The sequence below is a fragment of the Semicossyphus pulcher genome, unplaced genomic scaffold (genome assembly GCF_022749685.1).
Source record: "Semicossyphus pulcher isolate SPU_LCO1_2020_fin unplaced genomic scaffold, fSemPul1.0.p SCAF_21, whole genome shotgun sequence".
Lineage (NCBI taxonomy): Eukaryota > Metazoa > Chordata > Actinopteri > Labriformes > Labridae > Semicossyphus > Semicossyphus pulcher.
The window spans coordinates 12,980,303-13,004,876 of NW_027211695.1; the positions used below are offsets into that span (position 1 = coordinate 12,980,303).

The window sequence follows — 24,574 nt, forward strand, 5'->3', positions numbered from 1 at the left end:
CCGCCATGTTTCAAAAAACGAGGAAGCACCTGAACTCTTTGATATTTTTCTTACATTTTCTGACAGTTTATAGACCAGATAACTAAAGCTGGGTCCACGCTACAAGATAATCAAACCGATTAAGGGCCCGATTCCGACAAAAGGAAGCAAAGTCCTAATGTTTCAATGGTTCTAAAGATGATCTCTCCAGATGTTGATTTCAGAAGAACATCTCCATTCTTAAACAAGTTCAATATTTACGATCTGATACTGTTGTGTGGGGGGAACCCTGAGGACAACCAAGCACGCCGTCTGTGGATCGTCATGTGGAACCAAACGATAGCCAATCAGGAAGCAAGCTGACTGAAGGAGGAAGCACATGCAGCATACAGCCCATGTTCACACCGTCTCCACCACTTAATCCACAGTTTGTTCTTTTTCTATCACCGATTCTTCCTGCCCATCGTCCGCCATGTTTGTTTTCTCTAAAGTCTCGTGTGATTATGAGAGACTTAGTGAGATTTCCAGCTGTGAGAGTCGGACTCTGGTTGGTGGTGAATAAATCTGTTGGTGTGTGGTGTGCATGTTGGGTCATATCGTTGCTCTCCACACCATCTGTAGCCATGTGTGCTTAGCTTAATATTCAGATTATAATCAGTTCAATTAGCTCTTCCATTGGTCTGTTTGGAATCTAAAATATCTCAATTTATGCACCTTCTTCTCTCCTTTTCATATAATGTTGTCTATAAAGATGTAGTGATGACGCTGGAGTCTTGTATTTGTCGCTTTGTGTGCGTCACAGAAGTGTAACGACAGAGAAACACAAAGACACACACATGTATTTATAGAGGACGCAGGTACACATGTTTACAGACCGACGCCACATCAGCCTCTCCAGATGCCCTCTGTGTGTGTGTGTGTGTGTGTGTGTGTGTGTGTGTGAGACGTTTATGAAATATAATCTTGTAACGTTTGTGTGTGTGTGTGTGTGTGTGTGTGTGTGTGTGTTAGAGTCTCATGAGACAGTTGATGAACACTGTCAGGACTCTTATGTAAGCCTTCCTCACACTGCCACCTCTTCCTCTCCTCTCGCTTTAATGTCTAATTTTACCCTCCTTTCTCCCCCTCACTTACATGTCATCTCCCCCTTCTTTCCTCTCTCGTTTTGTGTCTCTCTTCTTCTCTTCTTTTATTTCCTGCAGACTCTTTCCTCGTGTTTGCGTCTCATTTGTCGTGTTGCGCTCTCTGTATAACCTCCTTTTGGCTCTGTTTTGTCTCTTTATGTGTCATCTGCGATGTTTGTGTGCACGTGTTGGTGTGTGTGTTATCTATGATGGAAGTTCAAGGTGTCACAAGGTGTTTTCTCTTTATTATTATTCTTTTTATGTATTTTTTATGTCTTTGATATTCAGAAAAATTGAGTAACATGTCTAAAAATATGAATGACAGAATTTTTAATTGTTTTGGTCGTCTAGTTGTAAGATTTGAAATCCGAGGACACAATATCTCCAAAAAATCTGAAATGTCTCTTTAAAATACGTAATTCAAGTCCAAAATATCTTTGTTTATTACTAAATTCCTGCTAAACTAACAACATTTCCCTCATCCTCTGCCATATTTGATGCTAATTAGCATGCTAAGATGCTAAAGTAGGCCACAAGTCCAAACTAAATACTCATTCTATGATAATAAAGTTTTTATGTATAGAATTGAGTTGCAAACGCATGAACGTGCTAACATGCTGTTAGCTGTTCGCTAACGAAGGCTAAAAAACAACCAAGCTCGATAGGGCCCGGGGGACGTCCAAGATGGCCACCAGAGGGCTGTTATATCACCTGAACACCTTATACTGAATGAACTGTGTGTGTGTGTGTTCTTAAAGGTGTGTATTTGTGTGAGAGTGTGTGTGTCTGCAACCCTGGTCAGCAGTCTACAGTGTGATCAATGCAAATTACATCTCCAATATAGTCTACATGTGTCTGTGGGATCAATACACACACACACACAGACACACACACACACACACACACACACACACACACACACATACACACACACTCACACACACATTCCACACACTCCTCTCTTTCTTCTCCGTGCCCTTTTAACCTTGTTCTCCCGTCTCCTTAAAGACCTGGTCATCCATCCTTTAATTCCTCCTTCTGATGACTTGTCTCCTTCTCTTCCTTCTCTTCCTCCTCATGTCCTTCTAACCCACCTTCCTCCTTTCCTTTTCTTTTTCCTGCTTCTACTCTCCTCCACTGTTTTTGTTTCCTCATCTCCTTCCTCTTGCTTCTTTTCCTTTCATCTTGTTTCCTCTTTTCTCCTCTAGTATCCGATCCTAGTTTCCTCTTACATCTTCTCCTCATGTCTTCTCCTATTTACTCTATTTAATCTTTTTTCTAGTTTTTACGCTCCTCCATTTTTTTCTTCTCCTTTCTTTCCCCCTCCTTCCTTTCCTTTCTGCATCCTCTACCATTTTTCCCTCCCATTTCCTCTCCTCTTGTTTCCTCTGTTCTCCTTTTCCCTTCTCTCCTCTACACTCTTCCTCTCATTTACTCTTCTCTATTTTGTTCTTTCTTTCCCCATCTCTTGTGTCTTCCTCTCCTCTTGTTTCCTTTCCTCCTCTCATTTCCTCTTATCTTGCTTCTTCTATTATTCCTTCCCATCTTATTCCTCTCCTCATTTCCCCTCCTATCCTCGTATTCCCCGTCTTGTCATTTCCTCTTCTCTTCTCTCTCCTGCTCCTTTTTTGTTCCCTCTTTCTCTTGTTTTTCTCCCCTTTCTTCTTTCTTCTCCTCTCTTGTCTCCTCCCTGTCCCCTCCTCATCTTGTCCTTAGATTTTTTCTTACTATTATTGATCCAACTTTCAGCCATTTCTCTGACAAACTGAACAGAAAGAGACAGAAGAGAGGGAGAGAGAGGGAGAGAGAGAGGGGGGGGGGGAGACGAGTGAGTTGACTTTTTGAAGTGAGGCGTTACGTAACCCCAAAGTAACTTTGGGTTTCAACTCAGTGCTTCCAACTTAATGGGTAAAACGCACACACACTTACACCTTACACACACACACACACACACACAGGCCGCAGGTTACCCATCATGCCGAGCACCTCCAAGCCCAGAAATCAGCCCTGTGATTGGCCGTTTAACACACAGAGGAAGTAATGAAGTGTGTCCAGCTGGCTGTCAGAGAGGTGTGGGGAGAGTGTCAGACACCCTTCACAACACCTCTGCAGTGCATTCTGGGTAATTCTGATAAATAAGCGTAACGGGAAAAAGTGTGAACAGGAGGAAGAGAAGAAGAGGAAGAAGGAGAGGTGTGGAACGGTGGAAAGAGGAAGTAAGAGCAGTAAGAGGAAGAGTGAGGAGAGATTATACGTGCTGAACCTTTAACGTGCTGCTGTCCTCTGCTTCAAACTGCTTTAATTATTAAAGTCACCGTTTAAACATGGATTCATTCTACACGGATCATTTACCTTTATTAACACAGAGACAAGAGGACACACACACACACACACACACACACACACACACACACACACACACACACACACTGAACGTGGTTTAATAGAGTGAAACTGAAACTCCTGAGGTGAACCGCTGCCCTGCTTTTAATTCTACACACACACACACACACAGGTTGCAGTCAGATTGCCCCGGGGTCTGATGCTCTAATGATCAGCTGTACAGAAACCTGTGAGAGAGGAGGAGGAGGAGAAGGAATGAAAGAAGGAGAGGAGGGAGGAGCAAAGGACAGAGGTCACTGATAAGTGATGACAGAAATGTAATTGTGCTGGTGATTCCCCGAGCGAGTCCACATAACCATGAAAATGTACAGGAGGGGTTTCGGTGACTGATTTCAACAGGATCCTGCTCCTATTTTGGCATGATTGTAACTTGATTTTAGCCTGATTGCAAAATTTGATTCTGGCCCGATCTTGGCAAGATCAAGTCTTGATCTTAGCCTGGTTGCAACCAGAACATGTAGCCTGATTTTAGTCCAATCTCAACCTGATCCTGGCCAAATATGGGTCAAATTGCAACCTGATAGGGGTCAAATCTTTGCCTAATTGCGACCTGATTTTAGCCAATTCATAACTAGCTCACGGACCAATCTTGGCGAGATTAAAGCTGGATTTCAGCCTTATGGCAATCTGAATTTTGGCCTAATCTTGGTCAAATCAAGACTTGATCTTAGCCTGGTTGTGACCCAGACGTGGCTTGATTTTTGCTAGATTGTAGCCTGCTTTTAGCCCAATCTCAACTTGATCCTCAACCAATCTGAGCCCAACTGCAACATGATACTGGTCAAACCTTTGCCAGAATGTAACCTGATTCTAGACAGGACAAATTGATCCTGGCCCACGATTCACCAGATTGTAATCCAATTGTAGGCCAATCATAACTGGACTATAGACAAATCTTGGCAAGATTGAAGCCTGATTTCAGTGTGATTGCAACCCGAACCTGACCCAACTTTCATTGGCTTATAGCTGGATTTTAGCCCAATCAATCTTAGCCATGTTGCAACATGAACCTGGCCCAGTTTTTGTTGGATTGTAGCCTAGATTTTAGTCCAATCTCAAACCTGATACTGGTCAAAATTTTGCCAGACTGTAACGTCATTCTAGCCTGATCATAACCCAAACCTGGCCCAATTTTTGTAAGATTACAGCCTACTTTTAGCCCAATCTCAACCCTATCCTGGCCCAAACTTTGTCAGATGTTCACTCAGATCTAGCCTGCTCCTAGCCGGATGCTATTCTGGCCCAATTCTAAAGTTTTATTCAAACTACTACGATTAGTAGTACTAGCACTGTATGTGGAAAAAAAGGTTGTGTAATGAAGAAGAAATACGTTTATTGAAGTTGTAGTAAGGGGAGGATATTAGGATATAAGGAAAGGAGGGATGAAAGCAAAGGAAACAAATTGGTGCTAAATAATAAACCACAAATCAATTCTTCCTCACTATGTTGCTGGCACTGTTAGGTGATGCTTGTGTCTGACAGTGTGTGTGTGTGTGTGTGTGTGTGTGTGTGTGTGTGTGTGTGTGTGTGTGTGTGTGTGTGTTAATCCATCCAACACTGCTGACAGAGAGAGGAGAGGGAGTTTGGAGGTTTTCCAAATCAGCCAGAATGATTCACTTTGCTGTTTTGCTGCTGCGGAGAAAAACAGGCGAGAGAAAGAAAGGAGAGAGAGAGAGAGAGAGAGAGAGAGAGAGAGATAATACAAAGAATTAAAACAAACACAATCTGGTTAAACTCCAAAAATGTTTATCCCATCTACATATCACACACGTTAACTTTAGTATAACAGTGAAACAGGCCGGGTTGTTGTGCAACAATCTTCTTCTTTTCACTTATGTGCACTTTGTGACAATTACACTCTTTGAAATTGTTATGAAAGGTTTATTGGGCTGAAAATTGGTACATTAGTGGTGGTTTAGTTCCTCTAATTAAGCTCCAATCAGACTCGGAAGGGACGGTTAGCCAGAACCAGCTCGCCAATTTGAGTCCATCCAGCCATCTGAGCTTTTCCAAGCTGTCATTGGGCGAGAGGCGGGGTTACACCTGGACTGGTCATCATAGAGGCAGACAACTTTTCACGCTCACACGAGTCACCAATGAACCTAACGAGCATGTCTTCGGACTGTGGCCCCTTCCCGAACACATGTTGAGCAACAATTCACACCACAGTTTAAAGCCAGTAAAGCAAGTAGCAGTCTGTGATTACGTGACCTCAGATAGCCGGCTTTTGCACGTCTTATCATCATAATTTTCATGATTTTTCCAATTGTGCAAAAGCAAAAATACTCCCAGCAGCTGTTTGTACGGTCAGAAAAACACTTTAAAACACTAAAAAGTTTTGGGCAGAATATGGAGTTCTTTAGATAAAACCGTGCTGGTGTGGTCCTTTAAAACTCAAACCTGCTGTTTGTTGCTTATGTTTAAATTTCTACAATGACAAACAGCTGCAGATGCTAAATTACTCAAAAAAACTAACAAGTTTTTCTTTACTTAAACCATCTGATTTCTGACTGATGTGTTTATTTGTAATGTTCAGGAAGTGCGTCTATTCGTAGCTCAGATAAAACACTTCAGTGACATTATAAATGTTTACGATGTTTCATTTGATGGAGTGCGACAGGAAACAGAGCAGGTGATAAAAACCCGTGTGAGAGAGCAGGAAGGAGAGGGAGGGATGAGAAGAGGGATAGAGCGGGTACGGAACTGACATGGCAGGTGGAGGGAGGACGTGAACAGCAAGAGAAGAAGAAACAAACCCCGAGCGAGGTGGAAGAGAGGAAACAACTCAGAAATAGAGTCAGCGAAAGAACGAGTGAGTCACACAGAGCGGGGCGGAGGAATACATTTTATTCTCCCGTCTGTGTCTCGTTTTGTTCGCGAGTAACCCGGACAGAGAGAGAGAGAGAAGAAGAGAATATGTTTGTGTCTTTTTGTGTATTTTGTGAAGAGTTACAGGAGAACAGTGGGAGGAAGAAACAGGAAGTAGAGGAAATAAAAGCACAAACAGGAAGTTTGTAAAGAATGAGATACTTGTGATAATTGACAGCAATCAAAGAAAGATGATGACAAAGAAGAAGGGATATTAGAAGAGTGGGAGCACATGGAGGCGTTTCAAAACACAGCAAACCAGGAAAAACACACAGAAAGAGGAAGTGACAGAAACATTTAAGATAGAAACTAGATGGGAAAAAAAAGTCTCCATTATTTCGTTGCATGGGCTGTATCTGTTTTCTTTTCGAAGGGCTAAGACAAAGATTTATGTCTCCAAAAGGTAACAAACAGTTTTCAAAATAAGGCACTTAAAACCAAGATGAATAAAAGGTGCTGGAGAGAAGTAATAAAAGAAGTATGTGTAAGAAAAAATGGACAAATAAGGTTTGTCTATTTGTTTAACAGTGTTAGGACTGTTTAAGGACTGGTGCTGAATATTTGCATAAATATTCTTGCTAATTTATTAGACATTAAAGAGTGTGGGTAGTAAGATATTCATGGGTTTTAAGTGTCTATATAAACTAAGAGAAAGTTCCAGTTTCACACTCTGATGAAGCATTTTTGCAAAACAACAAAAAGTGTTTTAAAAGTGCTGAAAAAATAAAGCTTTACTTCCTTTTATATGTCTGTAACCACCAAGTGTGTCCTCTTTAAATGTCATTTTCATGATGCTTAGAGCAGCACGAATGTCTCTCCTCCTCTGTATAAGGGGGAAGGCAGAATCTCTTGCGCGTTGGAAAAGACAGTCGTAGTTTTTAGGGATAATTTATCATGAAAGTCAGTTGGGCTGCACAATTAACAAATATTTGTCTTCCCATGATTAAATAAACATGACAGTTGGTGATATTGACGTTTAAAATGCTCCGCCCGTAAAAAACTCTGCTGCATGTCAAATCAAGTGCCCCCTTAAACAAACAGCCCCTCCCCCGGGGTGACGGAGAGGGTTTGGGCTTCACTTTTGGGGGAGCTGGCATGTCATGTGATCAATTAATAATTGTGATTATCATTTTGGCCTTAATCATGCAGCGCTAGAAGTCAGACTGAATTGGCACTTTGATTCTGTAAGACAACAGGACTCACAGGATTCTGGGTTAGATAGGAAGCATGTTTTTTTGTGAGATCCTGGTGGACTTTTATTTTTGAACGATTCCTGACAACAAAAGCCGATCTTCCCCATCTTTTTCTTTCAGCCCTCCAGCCTCTGAAAGATAAAAGAACATCACGCTGTCATTTCTAGTTCATTTCTGTCTCCTCTGTTTCTCATGGTCTCTTCTCCCACATCGACCTGCAGATTAAAGATGTTTAACAGAGACCCTCCACCATTTAACTTCCACTTAACCCACAATATAGGCCCTGAAACATTAATGTGTGTGTTAGAGCAGTGTGTGTGTGTGTGTGTGTTTGAATGATTTAAAAGTTTTATTTTGGTCTGCGGGCCTGTGATACCTGCTCTCCTGTTCAATTATACACTAACTGTAGCCTAAATAATACATGGAGTGTGTGTGTGCGCTGACATGTGTCTACTCAAGTGTGTGAGTGTATCTGTTTGTGTTTGTCTTTGTGTGTGTGTGTGTGTGTGTGTGTGTGTGTGTAATCTTCTGAGCAGCTGAATAATATATTTACCTTCTTTCATGTTTTATTCACCTCATCCAATGAATTATTGCTTTAATTAATCTATCAAACTCCTGCCATCAATTAGAGTGGTTCTTAAACACACACACACACTCGAACTTACCAACTATACAAACAGCGAACTATCGTTCTAAACTGACCAAGTGGGGACGTCCGTTTCCGTTCATTTAAAAAAAGCTAAATACAATAGAAATTTACCTTTTAAGGTCTTTTAGCATAATATTACTTAAAACCCACACCCATACACATACACACGCATACTCATCAACCCTACAAACAGAGGACTGTTGCTGTAAACTGACCATGTGGGGACGTCTGTTTCTATTAATTTAAAAAAAGCTAAAATAGAATAGAAATTTACCCTTTTAAGGTCTTTTACCATATTATTACATCAAACACACACCCATGCACATACACACATACTCATCAACCCTACAAACAGAGGACTATCGCTCTAAACTGACCAAGTGGAGACGTCCATTTCCATTCATGTAAAAAAAGCTAAAATAGAATAGAAATTTACCTTTTAAGGTCTTTTACCATAATTCAAACACACACCCATACACATACACACACAGACTCATCAACCCTACAAACAGAGGACTATTGCTCTAAACTCACCAAGGGGGGACATCTGTTTCTGTTCATAAAAAAAAAAAAGAATAGAACCCTAACCCTAACAAAATATGCAAATATGCTTTAGTGCATAATTGAATTGAATTGGAGTGTATTTAGTGGAGGACAGAGTGAGGGGAATGGAAAAAGACATGGGGAAATAGAGACAAGGTGGAGTGTTCAAGAAAGAATATGCATAGTATTAACTGGAGAAAGACGGAGTGAGAGAGAGATTAAATGTGAGGAAGGGAGCGGGTGAGCACTTTCCATATTTGCATGTAAATCACAAGCGTCTGCGCCGCCAGATTGAATTAGAGTTAGCATAGCTCTGGGTTAGCATATCGCTTTGTTTTGCAGTGAGGGCAGATAACATAATTCCGTGAGAAATTAACCGGCGCTACGTAGCATAGCAACAGTTAGCATATTTCTGAGTTTAGTGGTCGGGGCAGATTGCCCAGAAATGAAATTAACTGGAGGGAAGCTTCGAGGGGCAGATTGTAGTGTGATGTCAGATTAAAGTGGATTGACCCGAGCATGTGGCGCTGAACTCGGCTTCTTTTGTGTTAGCTTATGTTTGCTTTAGTGCAGCAGAGACACCTGGATGCTTTTATCCAAACATGCACCGGGCAGAAAGCTGAGAGAATATTTCGCATCTAGGTTTCAACCTCATCACTTTGCAAAATAAAACACCAAGCTCAGCACAGCAGGGGCTTGGGAATAATTCGATTAACCTCCTGTAATATGATCTGCAACATGAGCAGTGGCAGCAGAAGGCAGTGAAGCGTTCAGGTGTATGGTGTAGCAGAGAGACTTCAGCAAAAAGGATGCACTGGAGAAATGTTGCACTGAAAAGATGTGGTGTGTGTATATTACTTGTAGGCTTTTGTTTGTATTTAAACATCTAGAGTCTGATGTTTATCATTTGCATGTCGTTGGACTGTGCAGGAGGCCACGTACAACCACTGAAAGGAGTCATTTTAAATTGTTCAAGGCAGATCACAGGTGGATGAGATTGGGTCTGAAGTTATGGTACACTTGATGTATTTAAAGCTACTGTGAGGAAACTTCAGCTTAAGTCGATTTTGGCGCCCCCTGTGGACAAAGCGGTACTTCTTATATCTTTGCTAATCTTGTCTTGTATGTATGTAAGCACTATTCCCTTAAGAAAAACACATCCTTCATTTTAACTACCAAACGTATCACTCTGTTAATTTTGTATGCAGAAATGTAACCAACTGTTCTTCAGGTCTGCATGCTATAAACCGCAACCTTTATTCAGGGGCTGCATTCTTCCAAGGACGCAGTCTACGGAGGATGAGTCATTCGTATCCTGTGTAGACGCTAAGGCTGAACTGAAATGAGACATGCTGGTCTCTCTGTTTGCGTCACCAGCTGTTCCCGCCCTTACCCTTGCGCACATATTGCTGCTCCTGTTGCCTAGCAACTGGTGGCTAGCTGGCTAACTTGCTAACACAATTAATGTCACGTAACTTAACCCGTTATTCTAAAGATAATTTGAAGTTTGAAGGCGAGCTAATCGATTGAGTTTACATTTAAAGTGTATTCCTCGGCCTCTTGAGAGTCCGACATCTCGTTTGCTTTTGCGCACAATGAATCTCGGGATACGTTGAGCCGCAAAGGATGCACCCGATGGATCCTTCGTGGCCCGGGAAAGGAGGATGCAACTGAAGGAGAACTAAAAAAGGGACAGCCTTCAACGCTCCGCTATGACGCAGTCATCCATCAGATACGTCCTTCGAAGGATGCAGCCCCTGGATTGGGACACAGCTATAGATTCAGGTTCATTTCCCTGCTAAAGGTGAACAACACGACCTTATTTCAACTTACTATAAGTTGTCACCACATCAGAAACTTCCACAAAAATCACAGTATCTCTGTGTTGCAGGTTTACTTTCCCACAGTCGTTCATCACGTGTGCCACATCCTGCCTTTGTGAGCTTTAAGTACACAAATATCAGAGTTTGATTCCTCGGGTTGTGGAGCCCTCCCGCTCTGCAAGTCGCTGCAACAGCAGAAACGCAGATGTCGTCTAAAAGTCTCCTCCTGTGGCTTCACTCCAGGCTGCCGTGTCATTCAGCAGGTTAACATGAGTCATCAGAACTCTATGAAGACTTTAATAAAGGGGGTTTAGAGAGTCAGGTTTCCACTCGGGTGAGTTCTTTGTCTGCGCTGCTTCCTCGGAGTCTCTGCAGGAGTGCATTTATTAGGGTTTAAAACACACGTCAGCTGTAGCTCACGGCCTGCTCTGTCTCTGATTCATGCCTGCATGTTTGTGAGTGATTTTTAAATGTCACTTTAAACTCAGTGGGTTGTCTCAGAGCACATTTTCATGGTATGTCTTGTTGTTGTTGTGGGTGCATGTGTCACTGCGTTGGTGTGACTTCTTTATGCTGTCGGTGGAAGAAGAGAGAAGTGAAATGTTACATGTGTTAGCGTTAGAAGCTTTCTCACCCTGATGATGAGCCTTAGAGGAAAGTCATCTGACCTCTGACCTCACTGTAGAGGGACACTGAGGAGAAATATCTCCTCACTTCACGCACTGAAGTAGAAAGGTGTGCTCAAGAGCGGTTTTATGTCTCGGATCCTGCTCTCTGATTGGTCGAATGCAACTATGACGTAAATTTGGAGTTTTGGGGGATTTTTTTTTCTTTGTCCGAATCGTGAACTCTGACGAAGATTTCTGCCGACTCTGTGAAATCCAATCTGGAAATAAAAAGAGGAGAGGAAGGAGCAGACTGCTGGAGTTCAGAGGAGCCTCATTAGCATACTGCTGCCATGGAAACAGGAAACCAAACTGGAGCTGAGCGAGGGAAAGAGAGGGAGGAGAGGAAGAGAAGGAAAAGAGGAGAAGGAGGTTAGGAAGAGGACGGCTGGAGAAACAGAGGAGGAGAAGGTGGAGATGGAATGCAGAGAGAGAGAGATTAAGAGGAGGATGCAAAAAGAGGAAAAGAAGGAGGAGGGTAAGAGGAGAAAGAAAGTAGGAAGACTGGATGAAGAGAGGAGGTGAAAGAACAAGATGGAGAAAAAGAAATGCAGGACAACAACAAAGAATAAGAGGAGGATGCAAAAAGAGGAACAGAAGGCGGAGAAGGAAAGGAGGAGAGTAAGAGGATAAAAAGAGAGTGCAGGAGGAGGACAAAATAGGATGATGAGGGAAAGACAGAAAAGGAGGAGGAGACTGAAAAGAAAATGAGGAGGAGAGGAGGTGAAAGAATAAGATGGAGGAGAAGAAATGCAAGAGAGGATGCAAAGAGAGGGAAGGAAGGAGCAGGGTAAGAGAAGAAGGAAATTAGGAAGAGGAAGACTGGAGAAAGAAAGGAGGTAAAGAAAAAAGAGGAGGATAAGTGCATGAAAAAAGGAAAGGGAAAGGGAGGAAAGCAGGAAGAGGAGGAGGATGAAAAAGAAAGGAGAGATGCATTAGGTAGGGAGGGAAAGAAAAAGGAGGAAAAGGAGGAGATAGAAGCTTGGAAGAGATGAAAAGGAGGAAAGGAGGAGAGGAAAATAAAGATGAGGACTGGCGAAAGAAAGGAGGTGAAAAAAACAAGATGAAGGAGAAGAAATGCAAGACAGCAAGAGATAGAGAGTAAGAGGAGGATGCAAGAGGAGGGGAAAAAGAAGGAGGTGGTTGAAAAGAGAAAGGAGATGGAGGAGAAAAAGAGGAGGAGAGAGTGTATGCAAAAGAGGGGAAAAGGGAGGAAAGCAGGAAGAGGACGAAAAAGAAAGGAGAGATGAAGAGGGTGACAAAAAATAGGATGATGAAGGAAAAAAGAGGAAAATGCAAAGACGTGAAGAGAAGGAGAGGAGAGAAAGGAGGGGGAAGGAGAAGTGACAAAGAAAAAAAGGAGGTGCACTGAGGATGAAGAGGATTAGCGAAAGAGGAAAGAATGAGGAAGAGGAGGAGAAAAGAGTGCAGAAAAGAAATAACAGAATAAGAGGAAAAGGAAGGGAGAAGGAAAAAGAGGATTGGAGGTTGCAAAGAGAGAAAGAAGACGAGGAGAAAGAAGAAAAGGAGGAAAAGGAGGACAGAAAGGAGGTGAAGGAGGGGGAGGAAGAGGACTTAGAGGGGGCCGCCACCTTGGTTTGACTTCCACCACTTTATCTCTCTCCTCTCCTCTTCTCTCATTTTTCTGCTTCTATCGTTTCATCTGTATAATGAAATCCTCTCGTTATCCAACACACTCACACACACACACACACACACACACACACACACACACACACACACACACACACAAAAGCAGATAAGAGGTTAAACAAGTTTCTCTGGAGCGTAGTAAAACATGACAGCTTTATCTCTGTGTGTGTGTGTGTGTTGCTCTCTCAGGTTTTTGGTTATCAGGGGTGTAAGACATGGGATGATTAAATTGAGTGTAAAAACCCTCCCATTCTCCCAGTCTCATTTATTTTCCTCCCAAATAACACACACATAAAAATGTAGCATCTGGAGGCACAACCAGATTTTAGCACAGGAAGTGTACGTTTGTAGTCCGAATAATATTGACCAATCACGTATCAGCAGGCTCCGGCTTATGCAGGAAAAACAGTCCGAGTGGAGAGCAAAAGCAGGCGGAACGTAATCCGCCGTATTGCCATCCCAGCTATTTAGCTTCTTATTAATCTATATAAACAGACGTCTGCATGCTAACCGCTAACAATCTGCTCTAGATCAAAAATTCAACTTATGCTTGATGCTGTGTCATGAAAGTCGCTCAGTGTTTAGATTTCCTGACTTCCCTGAATGCATCATAAATGATGGCTCCGCCCTCCATTCAACAAACTTGTCATGTTAAAGTAGTTTTCTTCTCCTCTTGAGGACAGACCTGACAAAGCTTCATGATGACTTGTTACTAATCTGCATCATGATGTTGTTATTTCAGCAAACTTAAGAGCCGTTAATCAAAGTCGATCACAAGAAAATCTGTTTCTTTTTCGGCATCATCCATTTTTCCTCCTTCATTTCCAAAAGAAAAACCCCGTCCACACAAGCACGGTTCTAAAAAAATCCCTGTCCAAATGAAAAAGCAAAACCACAACAGAAACGCCGTCATGAGAATGCCACACCAACAGAGGGCGATGTAACACGGTCATGCAAAGAAGAAAAAGAAAATAGCGACCAATCAAAAGTCTGAAAACATCTATTGGCGGGCTGCTATGGCGCATCGAGGAAGGGGGGCGATCTATCAATGTACAGTACATATATGTGTAAACATAATACTGTTTCTGTCACGTCCTTCATTTTGCAAGGTTTGTCGCTTCATTTGCGACCCCTCACAAAGGAGATATCGGCGCACGGCCTGACGTCACAAGCCAAAAACACAGTTTACCCCGTCTACCACATCCGTGGTGACAGAGTTTCTAAAAGTCTTCATCCTGGAGTTTTACAAAAGATCCGATTTCAGTGACCTAAAACGGACGAAAGGCCAAAACGCAGAGAAAAAGCTACCTTTCAAAAGCTGCTAACTGGACTATAAACAATGCAGCACGTGAAGAAGATGTCTTGCTAGAAGTCGTTTAACGCTAAACACTGGCTGGTCACTCCCTGAGGATATATCATCGTCGATGGGTTCCCAGATTGACTCATACCAAATCCTACCATCTGAGTCAGTATCTGATCTTTGCATCCCCACATGAGCTGTTGATAAAAAAGTTTGATGTTCTGTTGCTTTGCTCGTGTTAATACCTGCTTTAAAGAGACCAAAGTGATCATTGTCGTCTGATCTAGGGTTTGCTGTAGGATGAGAACCATAAATAGTTCTACTAAAGTTCAATATTCAGACAACACTGCGTGCAAAGTTAGAGGCCATTACGTTAAAAACACCTGAGTTACAGTCCTACACAGATACCTGAGGACCACTTCTGCCCAGATAAAATGTGCCAGGATCAATAATAAATGAAACAAACTCACACGTTCTGAGGTAGAAAAACAAGTAAGTGTGGAAATCAGCAGCCGACACCAAATGTTCACAATCTGAGCCTCGTGTTTGATTGACGGCTTCAGCTGCTGACCCGAGCGTCTCTCTGGCTCTCTGCCTTCTTAAGCTTTTAGCTAAATGTTTGCTGGATGACGGCTGCGTGTCCTTGTGTGAAGGTGGACGAGCTGGACGTTTATTTAGCTCATTTATTAAATAGGCTGTTTGTGGGACACAATTTTATGTTCGCTGTCTCTCTCACAGACACACACACAGCTCACACACAGTGATAGATAACCTGCTGCGTGCCAGGTCTTTAAGGAGATCACACAGGAAGAGATATGAGGGGGAAAAAGGAAGGATGGAGGGAAGAAACCAGGAAGAAAAGACGGAAAAACTTGGCAAGAGAGCAGCAGAGAGAGAAAAGAAAGACGGGTAGAAGGAGAGGATGGATTGGAGGACACAATAGGAGGAAGAAAGCGACAGAACAGAAGACAAAAGAAAGGAGGACGGGCTGGTTTTCTGTGACTCAGAGGGCGGCTGAAGGCTGCCGGGGACAAACAGCGGCTGGTTAGATGCCAGCAGTGTGAGAGGAGGCAATGTAATGAGATGTAAATGGAAGCGACCTGAACAACGGAGCAGCTTCACTTCTGTAAGGACAGGAAGTGACCTTTGGTTTGCAGTTACAGCTCACAGAGGAAGAGAAAACTTGTGCTGAGTCATGTTTTTGAGGCTCGTTGTGGTGCGATCAGAGGAATAAAGATCATTAAGTGTTTTGGTTGGTTTCCTCTCCACCCATCAAATGTAATAAAGACTCGTTTGTGTGTCCTCTCTCTTCATTTTATTTCAGTCTGCTGTGGTAAACATTTATCCAGCTCCTCCTCAGCATCTGTTTGCCGTGAAAAGGCCAGAATATCAAGTCTCATATTGTGTAAAAACAGGAATTTAAGGAAGAGTAAAGCCTCCTAAATTGACTTTTAATATGCTCCTGCAGGGCCAGAGTTGGTATTTTTGCTTATTGTGATGTAATTTCTTTGAAAATCTTGAAATGCTTCATATTATTAGAATCTGTACAACCTAAACTACAAGGCTGGGGAGGTCATTAAACCATAACATTTGGTGCTTGTCATAGAAAATTAAATTATATATTTTCCATCAGACTTTATGATACCATATAACTGTATATAATACATGCTACCATATAGATGTGTTACCTGATACGATACACACTACGATATATGATGTGATACACAATACATAATACACGATACAATACACGATACGATACAAGATACGATACACGATGCGATACACAATACAATACATGACACGATACACAATATGAAACACGATATGATACATGATACATGATACACGATGCGTTACACGATGCGATACACGATATGATACACGATACATGATACGATGCACGATAAGATACAATATACGATACACAATGCGATACACGATACGATACATTATGCGATACACAATATGATACACAATACATGATACGATACACAATATGATACACGATACGATACAATATACGATACACGATGCGATACACGATACATGATACAATACACAATATGATACACGATACGATACACGATACGATACAATATACGATACACGATGCGATACACGATGCGATACACGATGCGATACACGATACATGATACAATACACAATATGATACACGATACGATACACGATACAATACAATATACGATACACGATGCGATACACGATACGATACACGATATGATACACAATACGATACACGATACGATACATGATACGATAGACGATACAATACACGATACGATACACGATACAATACATGATACGATACGCGACACGATATGCGACACAATATGCGACACGATACGCGATACGATACACGATACGCAATACAATACGTGATACGATGATACAATACATGATACGATATACAACACAATGATACGATACAATACACAATACGATATGCGATACGATACATGATACGATACGATGATACAATACACGATACAATACAATACACAATACGATACTTGATATGATGCGCGATAGGAAACATGACACAATACAATACACATGTTGATCTGAAACTATTCTGTGTGTATAAATATGAACAAAACATTTGTTAACACTCCTGATAAATTCACAAAGTGTACAAAATGCACAAGAGTTCTAATAATTCTGTTTTGTGGAAAAAACATTTTGATATTTTCATCTGCAAAAAAATGCAGTGACTACATTGGTGTTTTTGCTTATTGTGATGTCATTTCTTCGAGTATCATCACATGTTTAAAATGCCTGAAATCTGTACAAGTTAAGCGTTACTTAGTATAACTTAGTTTCATAAGTTATACTCGAACTATGATTTTTATTTAAGGTCAATTTAAACAGGTTTATACAAACAATGGTCTCCACTGGCCACAGGTAGGCCATCTATAGTTATAGGGTTATGCTTTCAAAAAGATCATTGCAAACTTTATATTACACATCATAAAACGACTTGTTTGGTATTATAAAGTGACACATTTGTTTCTCATTTAGGTGCTTTTCAGATTAGATTACACATTGAAAATGTTCTTTATCTTTACGTCAGTCAGTCAGCCAGACTTTGTTTATGACATTTGATCTGTCATGTTGAACCTGACGACCTGTAAATTCAGATGCATTTTAATTTGATGTCAGTGATGTAGTGTTTTGAACGGTGACAGGAGACTAGAAGAGGTTTATGAGATCCAGATCGTACAGTCCATATAACTCAAATACCTACAAAGAAGTACAAACTGTTTCAATGGTCTTATGAGTTAGCTGGATGAGGTCAAAACACCTGGAGCTTAAGTACAGTGAGCTCCATAAAAGGAAGAAATGAACGACTTGTCCTGTGTTTTGAAGGTTACACAGTTTGGATAACAGCAGATTTGTTCTTCAAAAAACCTCTGAATGATAAATGAGCCACTTTTTATCATCAAGGCAGAAGATGAATGTTTTGGTTTCAGGCTTTTTTACTCCTGTGATAACAATGTGAGGCTCATTTATTTCAACAAAAGGACGATTAAACTTCTAACAGTCTCTCTCTCTCTCTCTTCAGTTTGTGGCTCAGCCAAACTGCCAGCAGCTGTTGGCCACACTTTGGTACGACGGCTTCCCGGGCTGGAGGAGACGACACTGGGCCGTCAAGCTGGTCACCTGCTTCATCATCGGACTCCTGTTTCCCTTCTTCTCTCTGGTACGAAAGGAAAGGAAGCAGGATGTGTAGCTGTAAAAAAAGGAAGGAGGGAGAGAGGAATGATACTGGAGAAACTTTATGTAGAGTGACGGAAAAAGGACATACTTTAGGAAGACAGAAAAGAGGAAACCAAGGAAGGGATTAAGGAAAGTTTAATGGAAATGATCAAGGATGGAAGATGCACGCTCTCCTCCTTCTCTCTCTCTTCCTGTTATTCCATCCTTTTAAAGTCTCTGACTCAGAGAGCTGAGGTCATCACGATGGACTAAAAGAGCAGAGGAAGCAAACATAAGATCATAACAGCAATAACACGAGCAACAACAGTAATAAAGTAAAAATACAGCTGAGATAGACAAAAGGTTTCCACTGAACACAGTAACGAGTGGACGAGCAGGAGCACTCACTCCATACTCTCTCTCTTTCTGTCTGCTGTGTGGTTTGATAGAAGCTAAAATGGCTGAAAACTTAAGAGACATGAACGTCTCAGTCACTGTCTGTGTTTGTCCTTCAATAAATAAAAACTTTATTGTTCATTAGAGGTTACATAATATCACCGTTTACTCCTTTGTTGTTTCTCCTCTCCCTTTGTGCTTTGTTTTGTACCGTAAAAGGAAGATGTCATTTCTGATCATTTAAGCGCACACCACCTAACTCCCTCCCCTCCTCCTCAGATCTACCTGTTGGCTCCTAAGAGCGCTCTGGGACGCTTCATCAAGAAGCCCTTCATCAAGTTCATCTGCCACACGGCATCCTACCTGACCTTCCTCTTCCTCCTGCTGCTGGCCTCGCAGCACATCGCCCGCACTAACCTGCACATGCAGGGACCGCCACCCACCATCGTAGAGTGGATGATCCTCCCTTGGGTGCTGGGTAGGTACAAAAACTAAAACCTAACCTTTTTTTTCCCATCATGCAACGCAAACTTTTTTAGAGAAAAATGTGAAGAATAAAAAATTCAAAAGCTTCGAGATAAGACACGAATTAAAAATTACAAGCAAACGAATCATTGAATAACATTACCCACAATGCAACTGAACTACAGAGGATTTTGTCGAACATTTTGGCATCAAGCTGCTAGACAGACACAGAGGTCTGGTGCTCTTACTCTCTAACTCCATACCCTGAAGATTAATCACCTAATGGCGATATACGGTTATTGTGGGAGGACACTTCCAAATTTAACAAGACGTCAACAGTCGGCTCCGTTTGCCTTCATCTGAGCGTCGAATTTGTTCCTTTTTCTTTGGATTTTCACTTATTTTTGAAGTTGTATCTGTAGTCATCGGTCTTTTCTTTTGTTTGTTCAGCCATAGTAGATTACTGTTTACTCGCAACACTTGCAGAGAGCGTAAAAGCAGCCGCTTAGCTCCGCCTACCCTCTCTGGCAGACCAACCACTGCTGGCTGATGAAAAACGCGTCACTAACTGGGCACCGCTTGTGATTTTTTTCCGTGAAAGTCGCACCAGACACCCAGTCAGTAATAATACTATATACTGCAAATGCAAAGGCTTTCATCAGTGGGCCATAGGCTCAGTCACCATTGTGTTACCTCATTCGGCGACAGATAGAGACTTAACAGACATTTATTTACTTCAATCTTCAAAATTATTACTTTAAAGACTCAAATGACATTACTTGAGGCAGTTTATCAGACTTCCTGGGGCTTGAAAAGGCCTCCACATCTTTCACATATTGTTATTGAGTTGATGCATTAACAGCTGTTAACAAAGTAAAGGAGGATGGTTAGGGAGTTCTTTTAAATGAATTCAAACAAATTGCTTTTCATTTCAAATTGGTCTGATATCTGGCGAGTTGTATTTATTGCATATTTATTCTACTTTCCTGGAGTGTTTTATTAAACACTCTACTCAACTACTCATTAATCCTTTTCATACGGGACTTGCGTAACCCCTTTTAGAAAAGTACGACCCTTCATATTTTTGTTTTGTATTTCTTACATAACCCCCGAGATAATATGTAGAGTCTCTCCAACTACATATTAACTATTAAACACGTTGACAGAGTCATTTTCCAGTAAAGCCATTATAACTCTTTAGCGGTAAAGAGAAAGAAATATGGTAAAAAAACAAAACAATAAAATCTTGGGATGCTTATCGACAGCGGCAGATATGATATTTTCCGTCGATAAAACAATGCTTTAATTCTGCCTAAATGCTTGATGATTCCCTAAAGAAGCTTGACGTAATGCTACGACATTAATTCAGCACAAGTGTGCACGCACTACCTGCGTAAAGTTATCAACAATATACAAAAAATACTAAAAAGTCACAGTAACTTGAGCCAATGAAGAGAAGTTAAACAACTTTTACAACTCTGAACAAGCTAACAGTTAGCTCACATTCTCCTCTTTTTACCGACTGAACATCAAACACGTTGAAAATACACTCGCGGCCAAAGACTACGCTAGCAGAGAGTAACATAAACATCAGTGAAAAACTAACTCATATATTCACGGACGCACACACGATAAAAAGAGTCCGTCAGCGATCACTGATGTGTCCGTAGTTGGTGCAGTAAACAAGTCCGGGCATGTCTCCCTCGGGGGGATGCTGCATTCAGGTGAGCTCAGAAACGTGACACATGATCTTTTGTCTATCAAACGTGAAGAGGGATGCAAGATGTCTGCGGAATGGCAGTTTTTGGCCTCTACAATAAGAGTAGCCATGATATCAATTCCACTACAGAGGAGACTTGATGTTCTCTACAATCAGGTGGAAAACATGTGCCTCAAAAACTGTGATATCGTGCATCCCTAATAAAATCTAAGATTCACACAGGGCTGATATTTCCAAATGTATGGTCGGTATTTCTGTCCATTTGTTACTTTGAAATTATAGACATGGCAGAATGAAGACGACCTCTGTAATCATGACAAACTACCTGAACTCACCAGGCAGTGCTACTCCTGTGTGGACGCAGCTGCACTGTATCTCTCATTTATTGTAGGTGTAGTAAAAACTTGATTGCGTCATTGTTCAGCGAGCAGCTGCTCTGATGAAGAAACGTCTCCTCTGGACAGTAAAAAGAACTTCTTATCTGTGTTTTTATTCTCTTTGATTGCCGTTAATCAAGAAGACTGTGGAGTGTCTTCACCAGTGTGTATGAGTGTGTGCCTGTGCTGGGATGTGGGTGTGTGTGTGGTCGGATGCTTGTGAGTGTGTGGAGGAGGTAGTTGTGGTTGTGTGTGTGGGAGAGGGTGGGTGGGTGTGAATGTGAGTGATTACATCTCTATATTCTCTCTCTGAGCTGACAGCATCGTCTCCAAATCTGAACCATCACCAGCAGAAAAATACAAAACCATCTGTTCTCCCTCTCCGTCTTTCCGCTCTCTCAGCCTTAAAGCAGATTTTTCTCTTGTTTGTCTGTAATAGAGGCCACAATTTCTCCTCGACAGTAAGCACATGATTTACTTGTCCAAACAAAACCTTAAAAGTGGACATCATAGGGAGAAAAGATAAGTAGTGAAGTAAAACCTGAGTCTGAAATCAGTGGCTCAGAACAAACGTGTGTGTGTGTGTTCCAGGCTTCATCTGGGCAGAGATCAAGGAGATGTGGGACGGGGGATTCACGGAGTACATCCACGACTGGTGGAACCTGATGGACTTCGCCATGAACTCGCTCTACCTGGCCACCATATCGCTGAAGATAGTGGCCTATGTAAAGGTAAAGATCACATACTTGTGTGAGTGAATATGTCCAACAGATTGTTTCATGCAACAGGCTGTTTGTTTCTGTCTGTGTCTTGTCCGCGTGCACAGGAATTCAAAGTCGGGGTTTTACCTGAAACACTGTGAAAAGTAATAAACACACTCACCTGTGACTCCAGGTACACCTCTTTAAATGAACACGGCCATTTTGCATCTACTAGAAATGTTCCTGAACTTTGACCACTTCTTTCACTATTTCTTCTTCTTCTACTACTCCTATTTCTTGTCCTTTATTCTTCTTCTTCTACTCCTATTTCTTCCTCTTCTTCTACTCCTATTTCTTCTACTCCTATTTCTTCTTCTTCTACTACTCCTATTTCTTCTTCTTCTACTACTCCTATTTCTTGTCCCTTTTTCTTCTACTACTCCTATTTCTTCTTCTTCTTCTTCTTCTATTTCTTCTCATTTCTTCTTCTTCTTCTTCTTCTTCTACTCCTATTTCTTCTTCTTTTTCTTCTACTCCTATTTCTTGTCCTTTTTTCTTCTTCTACTCCTATTTCTTGTCCTTTTTTCTTCTTCTTCTCCTATTTCTTCTTCTTCTTCTACTCCTATTTCTTCTCCTTTTTTCTTCTTCTTCTTCTACTCCTATTTCTTCTTCTTCTTCTTCTAGTCCTATTTCTTGTCCTTTTTTCTTCTTCTTCTCCTATTTCTTCTTCTTCTTCTTCTACTTCTATTTCTTCTCCTTTTTTCTTCTTCTTCTACTCCTATTTCTTCTCCTTTTTTCTTCTTCTTCTACTCCTATTTCTTCTTCTTGTTCTTCTTCTACTCCTATTTCTTGTTCTTCTTTTTCTTCTTCTCCTATTTCTTCTTCTTCTCTTGAATAGCGAGTTGGAAACAGCCGAGCATTATCACCAACATTTTACTGAGACTGTTGCGCCCAAAACGTCTCTCAGCTTGTTCTCTTACTTGACTTGAATTCGGTTTGTTTAAAATGAACACAAATAATTAAAGTGAATAAATAAGTGGACATAATGAGGGTTTGTTTTGGTCTCCCATCTGTAAAGCAACATCATGCTAATATTCCTTTTAACACAGTCCTGATACTTCTAACAGCCTTGCCACACACTGCCATACAAAGAGGCTTGCAAACTAAGTAGCCATAATGAGTGTTATGGCTGCTAAAATAATCTGTAAACATCAGCTGTGACCTTTGACCTTTAACACAACAAACTGGAGTCTTTGAGGGTCACATGATTCAGCTGTGAGTTTCACTTTGATGTTTTGATGCTACATTTTCTCTCTTTCACAGCCCGGCTTTCAGCTTCAGAAAATCTGTGTAGCTGCAGACTCTGGATACATGCGAGTGATATTTATTCATTAAGAGCAAAGGGCGAAATTACACACACACATACACACACACACACACACACACACAAAAACACACACCAGACGGCCGGGCCATCTGCAGCAGCTGTGAGTCACTGATGGTGGCGGGTGGCCCTCCTACACAGGTCTCTCATACACACCGTTTTATGAGCGCACACATGTAGATACAGACACACAACTGTATCCTGACATACACACACTAACTCCTCACACAGTTACACAAGTCTGCAAACACACACTTAAACGCACACACTCACTGAAGCAGCTGTTGGTGCGATATCTTCGACTTTTCTGTCTCTTTACTTAAAATATTTACAACATTTTTAAAATCCTCTGGAGAGCTGGCGGCTACATTTTTGCTCCGTCACTGTGTGTGTCTGTGTTAGTGTGTGTTAGTGTGTGTGTGTGTGTGTGTGCGTGTGTGTGTGTGTGTGTGTGTGTGTGAGTGTGTTAAAGAGAGAGAGCGGATGCATCTGAGAGAAGGTGCGAGAGAGTCTATAAATTAATGAGTGTGCATCTGTGTGCATGTTTCTGTTTCGAGCTGTCCCCCTGTGTTTGCATCTGTGTGTGTGTGTGCGTGTGCGTGTGTGTGTGTGTGTGTGTGTTCGGTGTACAGTTAATGCTAATAGAGGCAGACTTAACAAGACAGACGTCCTGTGGAAGTCTAATGGCTGAATTTGGAATGAGGAGGAAGCCAAGCATGAGACAAGCGAGAGAGAAAGACGGTGGGATGGAGAGAGACGGATGACATGAATAAAGCAAAAAGAGAAAACACTGCAGAAACAGAGCATGCTGGGAAAAAAGAGCTTGATGAAGAGGTTTAAGATGGAAGGAGAGAACGAGTCAGAGGAACAAGAAGTAACAGAAAAAGAGAGGGGTGGAAAATTATGGAAGAACAGTGAGCTGAAGGATTATCTGAGAGCTTGATGGGGATTTAGGAGGATGCTGACTCCCACTTCTGTTATTATTAAGAGATAGTTTTTGGTTATTACAAGATAGTATCTTTTGAAGACGTCTTGGGATACACTTTTTAGGGGTTAAATATAAGGAACGACTTCTGCTGGGTTTAGTGTTAAGTTGGGTTTATACGGGAAACGTCCTGGTCATGGTTATTCTCCAGTTACACCAACCAACATCAAAGATTTAAGTGTCTGGGCCAAGACGCTGCATTTAAACACAGCGGGTAATCTTCTGACAGTTGTGATTTGCATGGTCCGTTAAGTTCCCTGTAATGTTTAGTAAGCAAATAGGGTTTCCCCAAGAAATTGTGCTTTAAAATGTTCCTTTCACCACCACCACGACGGCCATGTTTTATGTCAGAAAGATTACAGAAAGAATATGTGACCAATTTTCATGAAACTTGGTGGAAAGTTGTGACATTGACCAAAGAAGAACCCAAGATATTTTGGACTGATCTGGATCTGTAGTATTGAAAATATATCCAGTCATAAGGTTGCACTTGGAGAATGCCCGTAATAGAAACAATATGGGCTTTGCTGGAGAACTATCCAAGTGCGCTTCTAGAAGCTTCTCCTGCTTCTGTTAGGTTGTTAGCTAGGATAAGTACATCCAAGTTCTCTTCAGCAGCAGCCCCA

General features: G+C 41.5%; 1 protein-coding gene across 1 annotated transcript in view; it reads left to right on the top strand.

Annotated features, from left to right (window-relative positions):
• The window catches only part of trpc5a (transient receptor potential cation channel, subfamily C, member 5a), a 122,878-nt gene that overhangs the window by 75,998 nt on the left and 22,306 nt on the right, over positions 1-24,574 (top strand). Inside the window, exons 9-11 of the mRNA XM_069672826.1 lie at positions 17,787-17,924; positions 18,596-18,794; positions 21,470-21,609. Of these exons, the coding sequence (XP_069528927.1) occupies positions 17,787-17,924; positions 18,596-18,794; positions 21,470-21,609 (477 nt within the window). The remainder of the gene's footprint in view (positions 1-17,786; positions 17,925-18,595; positions 18,795-21,469; positions 21,610-24,574) is intronic.